This window comes from Bombus terrestris, chromosome 4 (genome assembly GCF_910591885.1).
Source record: "Bombus terrestris chromosome 4, iyBomTerr1.2, whole genome shotgun sequence".
NCBI lineage: Eukaryota > Metazoa > Arthropoda > Insecta > Hymenoptera > Apidae > Bombus > Bombus terrestris.
In genome coordinates, this window is record NC_063272.1 from 11,775,805 (window position 1) to 11,786,781 (window position 10,977).

The window sequence follows — 10,977 nt, forward strand, 5'->3', positions numbered from 1 at the left end:
CTTGGTTTATCGCTTGTGATGCAAAAAACTGTGCGTGATAGATAAAATGTGTGTTTCTATTAGCTGGAATAAATGTTTTGATATATTAAAAGGAAATTTTTTTAAAATTTAGCAATGCTGTTATAAACAAGTATATGAATCCCAAATGCCTAAATATTGATAAGAGTCATTTTATGCTCGATTATATTATCGTTGGTATTCTTGACAATATTCGTATTAGTATATATATGTATCTAACTCTGCTACGTTCTTTTCTTCATTTTTGTCTCAATTATATTTTTCTCATAAAAAAAGATATCTTCACAGTCTGGCCAAACTATGAAAAATGTCTCATGTGTACTTCCTCGTTTCAACTGTATGTTAAACGTCTTCTTGAAACATTACAAATTCTTTTTTTAGCTAATATGAGGGCAAGATTGAAGTATAAAAATTCGAAGATCGTAACAAAGTTACAGACAACATAGAAGAATATTTTAAAATATAACTGGTCCATATTTTGATTTTCTAGCTGTTGTGTCTCTTGACGATTAAAAACGAAGTGTTAAATTATAAAACCAACATTCTTAATTCAAATATATATTATTAAATTATTTCAACTTTCTCAAAATATTTCTGCCTTCTAATTGCCATTGTTTTATCGCTTGTATATATTTCAAAATTCTTGCGGATTTTATTTAAACATTTTTTTTTACATTTTTTACATAAAATTATTAAATTAAAATTACTAATTGAGAGATATGTGTTATTGAACATTGCCGTGCCATGAATATTTTTAAAGGTCATGTGCGTGAGAAAAACATTTTGAAAGAATAGAAACTGATCAGCAACAGGTGTAGATCTATTAACATTACACATACATATCTTAACAGAACACTTAGATATGAATATTATTGGATCAGGTATAAGTTCGTTTTCTCAAACTTTCTATTCTTCTTAATGTATGATCTAAGATAAAGAGTACATTCTCCATGCATCAAGAAGATACCTATTATATCGTTATTATAATGTAAATATTAAAATTCAGAGATTTATTGACATTTATTGATAAAATTTAAGACTTTGGAAAAATCAAAAAGATGACTGTGTTTCGGTGACTAAATAATGTAAGTAGGTTACACTACCATTGATGACCTACATACATATGTACAGAATATTTTATTTCGTGCAAATGAGAGAATTAATTGTATAGAAGATTTATATATTATAATGATGCTAAAAGTATAATTATAATAAATAAAAAGTATCATGCGTCAGTAACGAATATACAAATATTAATACGGAAATTTTGATTATTAATCGATTTTTTATTTGCTGAAATTACTTATTACTAATTCATAAATCCACATTCTACGTGACTGAAGAAAAAATATGTATAGTATACATTGAAGTTATAGGATGATGTTTGATAACAGATTTATAAATCGTTTAAATTTTCATTCTTAAATTTTCACTACGATGTATACATTTTGGCGATACATATACTGCACAATAAATATTATCTTTGCAATGATCATATATCTGCAAAATGTTTTTCGAAGCTTCTTTAAATATTTTCTATAAATAAATATAAAACGCGATAAAAACTAAATTTCTTCCGTTTCTTTCGAACTTTCAATTTCCATCGCATTCTATATTTTCAAAAATCATCACAGGAACAGCTTTCGATCGAATTAATTTTCAATATGTAAAAATAAAATGAAATCAAATGTTTAAACTAGATGGAGGTGAATTCGCATTCGACTTATTTCGTTTATTAATGAACTGATATTATCGTTCGATATTATTAATTCTATTATCTACATTATCAATAATTTAATTTTTAATCATTGTAACTGGCATTGTAGCTGAATTAATTTCAAAATTCTCCAAAATATTCGTACTGGAACATTAACTAGACTACTAACTCGAAAAAAGTGATTAAACATGATTTGAAATGGGTGAATTTTAGCTGAATTCGTGTTTCTATCGAGCTTTTTTGCAAAGATATTCTTATCTCTATCATTAACTACATTGCTTTAGCAGGTTCCTGCTAACACTGCGGTAAAATAGACGTACTGCGGTCAAGAACGGCCAGGCCAAAAGGGGAAAAGCATTGCCACTTTCACCGTTTCATAGCTTTTTCAACATACTAAAGATCCTACAACGTATACGAACGGAGCCCGTTCATTGTGAAAGTCTGACAAAGACATCTGCTACTTCCAAGTCTGATTATACAAAGGTCCTTTATTTGTTCCAATTTTATCATACATTGATCCTGTGTCCTATATGGTGGCGAAACTTTGGATCAATCAGCTACACCACTTCTATTTCTGAAAATTCTTTTTATCCTGGGAGTTCGAAAACTAAGAAAGATAATTCCCAAATATTTACAATATACCTTCTTTTCTTTTTAAATGTGTAATGGATTTTATTTAAAATTAACAACGAACTCTTATTTGAGAATCACTAAATTGTCGATTTTGCGAAATCTAAATTAGATCATGGAGTATATTAGAGATTTTAAATATGCAGAGATAAAACAATAATATCAGTAATATGTAGAATGTAGGTTTATATAGAATTAGGAACAGAACGAAATTAACAAAAGAATCTTTTTATAGTCGACAATTATGGTTATAAGTGATTAGAATGATTATACCTTATCATCATGTGAAATTTATTATATAAAGGGCTAATGCTAAAATAATAATAATTAATTATAATATGTATAATAATAATTACACATGAGATGTGATAATAATAATTAATTACACATGAGTAGTTTTCCTTCTAATAGAGATGAACGATGATCCACTTTCCGAGGCAAATATTTAAATACCTGATTTGCCGCGCATTTTTAGTTGTAATTAAATTACAGTAGTAGACGTTCGTATGAGACAAAATCGACATTAACGAGTGATATACCATATTACATACTAATCGATTTGTCTTTTCTAGGCTTCGTACTTGCTCCGTGAGCTTGCCATATTTTAAGCACCGATTACATTCAAGACTTGCTCGTTAACGCACTTTACACTGTTCGCAAGACAAAATCGTTTACTTACTTTCTAATTAAGTGATCATCTTTACGATATTTCGGATTGTATTCGTTTTCTATAATTAAAAGCCGAAACACTGGTAGCACCAACGAAAGGTGCATTGTTCCTAGATTAATTTGAACAAACTAACAATAAACATGTTGAATGACAACACGTCCTTTTCTTCTCGTAAAAATTGCGTTAAATGGATTTTAGAAACAATTTGATATCTTATTGGAATCCTTTGCAGCCACAATATATAGGAAAATATGTAACTATCGAAAACGTCGTGAGTACTTGAGGGAACTAAGATCTATTTAACGGTTATTTTTCTAGTATCGTATAAGAGTTTGTAATATAATAATAGGACGTAAGAGAGAGAGAGAGAGAGAAGAGAGAGAGAAAGAGAAAGAGAAAGTGAGAGAGAGAAGGTACGTATACTTATATTGTGGATGAAAAGGAAGCTTAAGACAAATACTAAATAATAATAAAAAATTATCGCTTAAAGAAAAATTTACACGCAAAACAATAATAAACGCATTGATTCGAGAGTAAAACATAGCGACGGGCGAATTCTTAATTCGCAAGGTACGACGCATGACTTTACTGATAATTATAATGGCGCACTATTATGAAATGAATTCATAGGATTTTACAAATCCATTGTTAAGCTCTAGAGCTCATTAAAACATTTCTTAATTATTTCGTAATATGTTTTAGGTAAGAATCCAAATAAAACGTATTTCGCTTTCATCATTTATCGATAAATAGTGACATCGATAACTACATTTTTTATACCTAAATAAAGCCAAACGACGTCAATTTCACGTCATAAGAAATCGTGAATGCCTTTGTTTGATATCAATATCGCACGGACCCATGAACGGCAGGTACTTATGTCGCGGTCAGTTAAGTCACCAAAACTTTTTTATTTTGCATATGTTGAATTATTTCAAAATGTATAGTCCAATTTATCGATTAACGATATGCATAATTAAATTGCTACACACACACAGGAACCAAACCATAAATTTCGAGTTACTCGTAGAATTTGTTAGATAGGTAAGGAATTTTAATAATTGAACAAAACATACAGGTATAGTTTCAGTAGTATTTATATATAGCCCAGTCTTACAAAAAAGTAACCGTATCGTTCCAAGGGACGGGCAAACATTGCTCACCTGCGTTAAAACTAACAATCGGTGTACTGTCAGTTCAAGGTTTTCGTTTCACTGAGAAAGTAGGTATATAATGTTACGATATTATAAGCACAATAATTAAAAATTAAACTATTAAATTCAAATACAAATCCTACTTTCACTCTCCTATATTTTACTTCCAGTTTTATTTATGAAAATCAAAGCGGACATGTTTCTTTTTTCCTGATTTATATATATATATATATAATGTTATGTGACCACCTTTTAAATTGCCTCAATTGCCATTGTGGCAACGTCTCAATATTCGCAGGCCTCTCGGGACGAAGGGAACTTCAGTTTGATCACGTTTGTCTGAGCATTCTTCGAGCCCGAGTATTGGCTTAAGTTTTAAAGTAGACGAGCCATAGCTAATTTCAATCGGTGCTGATGCATAAGTGGCAATAGGCTGGGGCTGCTTGTTGGTGGCTTTTGGATGTTGAAGTCAACGGAGATTGGCGCATCACATGGCATACTTGCGCGTCCATTCACGTGCCAATTCATTGTACTTCTCCCTGTCAGTTTTATATAACCTTGCTATCTCTGGTACCAGCGGGTCATCTGGATTTGGATCGCAGAGCAAGGAGCATATTGATAGTAAGACTAAAAAAGCAACAGAGAATTTTCTCTCTTAAAGACTACCTTAAAACTTTAGGTTTCATAAAAATTTTATTTCATTAGTTCTATGTTCACATTGTGTTCAAAAGTTTGTACACACCCTTTGATATGGTAAGTGCTGGGGACCATTGCGATCTTAAAATGTCCAAACAAATACTTCCATTACTGTTGATATTTGGATGATAAATTCTGGTTGTAAAAGCAACCTGCATATATATATACATAAGGAATTAATATGCCTCTTGTACATTGTTATAGAAGGACTTATTGAAAAAGTAATTAACATACCTTAGGTGGTTTGAATGGATAATCTGTGGGGAAATGAATTGTAAGGAAAAACACTCCTCCTTGGTATGGACTGTCAGGCTGAAAATAATATTTACTCCTAATTATGTGATAATATTTAATTACAAATACTTTGAACATATATAGTGTAGCTTTTATTTATATTCATAATAAAAGATTTTATTTAAATTGTATTTAATAAAGTTAAATTATGAATTAGTTTGCAATATTAATATTAATAAAAAGTAGTAAACATAATTATTCTAAATGCAAAAACCAAATAATAAGTATATTATACAACTATCATATCATAATAGGATTATATGACTTAACAGAATTAGAGGTGATTCATAAAATCTTGTTGAAACATCATAGTAAAGATAACATGCATTAGGTTTTATATTTTTAAGTAGAATTGTTAGTCATAAGTAGCATAATATGAGTTTCATTATTTTAGAAGTTACCTTTAAGTATCAGAGTGAAAGCGAAGATACTTGAAAATAATACTCACAAATTATATTTATATGTTCATTAATAATTCTAAGAATGTATTTTTAAGTTAATAAATATTAATCTAATTAATTCAGAAATGGTATTAAGATCATTATATACTTACTGGTCCCATAATAGTTGCTTGCCAATGGAATACTGAAAGCAATTACACGATTAGATGTAGAAATTACAGTTTATTACAAATCATAATTGATCATCATAAAAATTAAAGAACAATTAATATATAATTATAGCAACATCAAGAAGTTATATAGTTTGTAAAAATGAGCAATAGTAATGAAAAAATAGCTCCAGTTACTTTTGATAATAATTAATATATATCTTTTAGAAAAACAAATGCAATAATGTGCTTTCACATAAAGTATAATAACATTTATACTAGTGATGCAGGTAAATTATGATTTGCCAATTTCTAGTTAAAGCACATGCAGAAACAAACACTTTCAAAGAACTTACAATCGTCTCCCACAGGACCAGCGGAGCATTGCGCAGGTGGATCTCTACCAAGGTCCTGAAGTTCCTAAATATACCAACAAATTTTAGTAATATGAATAAAGACTATCTCTGAGGAATATGTATATAAAATATAAATGAAGTTATAATTATAAATAATTCGTATTTTATATATAATAATTCATGTTTCTAATATATAACTTATTCTACTTATTCTATGTTTCCATGTTGAAGAATTTGTTATTTTTTGAACTAATTTTTTTTGAAAAATAATACATTCTACTAATAACATAATTTTCATACAGTGCATGATGAAATTTTAAGTTTTACAATGTATATATCTATAGATGTATAGATTATATGTGAAACATGTGTAAACAAAGTATTCTAGAACATTCTTACATACATGTATATAGGATGTTTCATTTTTATGCTGCCAAATGGTGTCAGCACGTTCTACGATTAAAAATAAGACAAAAATGTTATATAAACATAGTTATAAATGTTCAATTGCAGTTATAACAAAGATATCAAAATTATAAATAACTGGTTTCTTGTTTGATTTTGTATGAAACAACCTCATAGGTCAATTTAGTATTTATAAGAACAGAGAAAACTTTGAACAAGAACTTTAGTAATCATGGTCAACCATGGGAATTCAGATCAACCAACAAAGAAGATTCAGTCATTTATAAATTTGGCATCTTTATTATAACTTTGTAATAAGACACATACAATCCTATGTTTATATAACATTTTTTTTTTCATTTTTAATCATAGAATGTAGTAACATTACTTAATAGGATAAAAATAAAAACACCCTGTATACCTGTATATATTATAAGAATCAAATAAATTAGAAGATTTTATATAATATACAAATCCATAAATATACAATATAATTTAATCATTTATATCATATACTATGGAAAACTTCAACTTCTTTATACATAAGATTATCATACATAAAGATATTATAATAGTAGCATTACAATATAAAATAAAATAATGTAAGATATCAATACAGATATTAAAATATAATCATAAAGTTATAGTGAAATTATAATATTTAGGATTAATTCAAATAAATACTATTTAATGATATGATAAAACAAAGTACGACTACGGATTTAAATACCCGAAGTACTTGTTATACAAATACTCATAATAAGCATATGGTTACAGAATCAAAGCTAAGATAAATGACATATCACTTTGTACTTAGTATGATTACTCATTATGATTATAGTATATTATATGATTACTCATAGAACAATGCATCCAGAACTTTTCATTTTTTGTCCTACCATTGTGAATAATGGTTCGGTTAAAAAATATTATACGACTGACAGGTCAAATTGTTGGTAGGCATTACAAAAAGTATATCAATCCCTAAATGATTCACTTTATCCAACTAATGTGTGCTACAGTCACATGGTGAAAATTATATTGAGCTATGATACAAATAAGTGATGGATCACTTAGAAAATTTCTAATGCTATTTCTATCCACAAATGGAATATGAATGCTCTAATGAAATTTTCATAATTTCTAAGTTATCTATAGTTTCATGCATATATGTATATATGAGTAAACATATATGTATACATAGATGTATGTAATGCACGGTTTTACGTTACTTCCGGCAATTTATCGGCTAGCCACTTAAAATTTTTTTAGATTTTCACTGTCACCGTAGCTACGTCCACTGGCACAAAGTGGCACTGTGGAACGTGCGTAATGCACTATGTCGACATAAACGGGTACGCAAGTAAATCAAAGCACAACCGAAGAATGCAAAAAAAAAGGGGAAAAGCCAACATGATTTTCAATGCTGGCTCACATTGCTTCACTGCAAAATCGTTAAGGGCGTTCAACCGCATTCGACACACATCACATCAACACCCGATTGTCTTTGTACAATACGAACACCTCTGATCATTCACGTACCTTATTAATTCGTTTTAAAGCCATTTGTTGAACTGTGTGTTGATATTAACCGGCTGAAAATCAGACAGCGATAGCCGCTAGCCGAAGATCTTTGATTAGGGATTGCAAGATGGCTGCCTTCTAAACGTAGCCTTACCGCGTTGGTCAAATCAGTATCCGTCAGCTATTTCTGCACCTTCTCCTCCATATTTAACCAAAGTATTTGTGATTGTACTTATGATTATTTTAACAGACAAATTTTATAGTGGAAACATTTTAATAGAAAATAATATTATTATGTTTTCTTTTACACCTTTTATTGTGAAATTAAGCCAGAGACTCACGGATTTCCTTTTATCGGCAACTAGTGGATTTTTAACATTATACTATCATTTCTCGGTAGATGTCGTGATGAGAGGTACAAATGATTGGCCAATGCGCGTGATTAAACGAATTCTGCTTTTAGTATGTATGTATTGTATATATTGTACTATACATGTGCATATATACACTGACTCTGATACTAATTGTAAGTATTTACATCAGTTTCACAATGATAATATAAATTTAAAATATATCCTCCGGTTATCACCTTAGGCCGTTTCCTTTCTTTAAAGGAAGTATAGTAACTAACCTAAAATAATTAAAACTATATTTCGGAACAATTAAACCGAAATATAAAGAAGATAAATGGGGGAAAAATTGTTATTACTATATAAATTATACACTTCGTGTGCTTATCTAAGTATGACATCACCTGTTCCAAGAAAATATTTTTCTCACTACATACATATATATACCTGATTAATAATGATATATGTGGCAAAACAAAACAAACTACGTTGATCCCAAATATAACACTAGGTTAGATAAGATAGATAAAATTAACAAGTCATATCGAAATATCATTACACATCTTAATATTATTGAATGTGAAATACGTATATTTCACAATATCCTATTATTATGACTGACAATAAAAGGAAAATAGCAGGCTGTACATGCATTCAACAAAAGTTGCACAGGCAACAACGGAGAGATCAATGCAAAAGAAAGAGACAAACATTCGTATATAATCCAGAGGAGGAAATGTGGCATGAGCCGTATTTAAGGGACTTACGCAAAGAATTTTCAGATGTGTCTATATTGTGTGATTCGAAGATCGAATTGCCATGGAAGGATATCGCTTTACCAGCAGCCGGCATGAAAATTCGTCAAGAAGTTTCGTTAACTCCTTTGAACGATCGTAATGGACAAATGGATGACACAGATGTTGACAAAGAACCAGTGGAAAAAGAATCTCTGGGAACTATGCTTTTACCATGGAAAGATTTGATTATTACGGAAACCTTACCATCAAAACAAGACAGCCCCGATAGTTGCGATTCTACACTAGAAATTCCATGGAGTGATCTTGTACTCGAGAAGCCAATGGATATACAGCCAGTGCAGGAAGAAGCTTGCGTTACTGACGATGTCGAGATTCCATGGAATGACATTTTAATACCGCGAAATATAGTGATCGAATCACAAAAGAAGAAACATCCATCTTCGAAGTATCCACCTCGCTCATTAATAGGAGCGAAGGGTATTAAATGCTGTTGTGTCAGTGTTGGATGCAAATTGTAGAATGAACTTTACAACGAGTTGTAAATAATTTATAAATTTCTGATAAAAGACTGAAATATAAACTTTTATTAGATTATATTTTTTAAATACTTTGGTTTTATTTATTTTTAATGTTCCATATTTTCTTTAAAAATACATAAAATTTGTCGAATTTTGGTAGAAATTTTTATATTATGAAAAATTTATTTAGTTTCAAGAAGTACAATGAAATAATTTCATATTATAAATCCTAAAAATCCTAAAAATTAATATACATACATGTAAATCAAAAACTCGGAGATTAACTTCTAGGAATTATACCATATTTAGAAATTTATATATGTACAATATATTTATATACGTATACGTATAAAAAGTATATATCAGATTGCGCAAGTCCTTACAACTACAAGGTCGTTCGGAATCTTTCTCATTAGGTTTATTTTTAACTGATCGAAGACGTTTAACACGTGGTTTATATTACGATACGGAAATACATATAATGTATTGATACAGAATAAAAATAATATTTTTATCAAATATGTGTACATTTTTTCTTGTTTTGTTTATACATGTTGATAAATACAAAATAGCATACACATAAAGACCGTTAACAAAGGTAAAAAAATTTGTCGTCATTTATATTACCGACGGAAGTCAAATTGCGATTCAAATACATACATTGCCTGATGGCGCTAGTGTAACGAAACGTTGGGTAGCCATGATTATTATTTGCTTGATGTTCGTGATTGGCGGCAGTCGGCACTTGCCAGTGGACGCGAACGGTGGGTTGTTCGTATTGTAGTTAAGTCGACAGCTGCACATGAAAATGGCGTAGTAAGGTGGTATAATGCCGTAATTCTGATCGCATAAATGTACCGCGAGAAGTTTTGAACAGCGAACAGGGATTTACCACTTGACTTTTCAAGCATCTGTAACGATACCGTCCAGTCGAGAGCATTGTGATTAATTTGATAGCTCCGCTTATTCTAATAGCAGCGTGAAATGTGTATTGTGTGTTGGTGACTTGTACTGTGATTTGACAACGCATGTGTTGGAGTTCCTCGTAACGTTTTGAAGTTCGCATGGAAGTGTACAGGCTCGATTAAGCTAACGTGATTATTAGATCTTCATGAGGGAAACACAAAAATGGCACTTATACTTGAGAGAAATCGTGAATTTTTCCTCGTGACAGCTTGACGACCTCGACTCCAGACGAGTTCAAGATGGCGCCACCGGCATTTTGACACTTGCACAAGATTCGTCAGCTGGATTTTACAACCGTTCCGAGCTTCGATTATTATGAGCAGAGAATTTTACGTTCCTTGTACACCTTACACTTATCAGGTAAGTGAATT

At 30.2% G+C, this 10,977-nt stretch overlaps 3 protein-coding genes across 14 annotated transcripts in view; 2 read left to right on the forward strand and 1 right to left on the reverse strand.

The window, feature by feature from the left end:
• Positions 1 to 4,114: 4,114 nt before the first annotated feature.
• On the reverse strand, positions 4,115 to 8,207 carry LOC100644959 (ubiquitin-conjugating enzyme E2-17 kDa). The gene is made up of 6 exons (XM_012308017.3): positions 8,033 to 8,207; positions 6,086 to 6,149; positions 5,733 to 5,764; positions 5,120 to 5,197; positions 4,932 to 5,037; positions 4,115 to 4,816 (listed from the first exon to the last, which is right to left on the reverse strand). Exons 1-6 carry the CDS (start codon positions 8,054 to 8,056, stop codon positions 4,677 to 4,679), a joined length of 444 nt encoding a protein of 147 aa, XP_012163407.1. The 5' UTR covers positions 8,057 to 8,207; the 3' UTR covers positions 4,115 to 4,676.
• Positions 8,208 to 8,248: 41 nt separating this feature from the next.
• Positions 8,249 to 9,727, forward strand: LOC100645189. 3 transcript variants are annotated; one of them, XM_048405620.1, is made up of 2 exons: positions 8,249 to 8,540; positions 9,147 to 9,727. In XM_048405620.1, the coding sequence occupies exons 1-2, from the start codon at positions 8,249 to 8,251 to the stop codon at positions 9,638 to 9,640; spliced, it is 786 nt and encodes a 261-aa protein (XP_048261577.1). In that variant the 3' UTR covers positions 9,641 to 9,727. The 3 variants fall into 3 exon arrangements, with proteins under 3 accessions (XP_048261577.1, XP_012163715.1, XP_048261578.1); XM_012308325.3 differs by having other exon boundaries at positions 8,449 to 8,540; positions 8,609 to 9,727; XM_048405621.1 differs by having other exon boundaries at positions 8,455 to 8,540; positions 8,629 to 9,727.
• A 660-nt stretch (positions 9,728 to 10,387) lies between these two features.
• Positions 10,388 to 10,977, forward strand: part of LOC105665673 — a 123,302-nt gene continuing 122,712 nt past the window's right edge. For all 10 annotated transcript variants that reach the window (XR_007223906.1, XR_007223909.1, XR_007223907.1 and 7 more), the window contains exon 1: positions 10,388 to 10,966. Coding sequence is in view for 6 of the 10 variants with exons in the window: in XM_048405382.1 (XP_048261339.1) it covers positions 10,922 to 10,966 (45 nt within the window). In the remaining 4 variants the exon portion in view is untranslated. The remainder of the gene's footprint in view (positions 10,967 to 10,977) is intronic.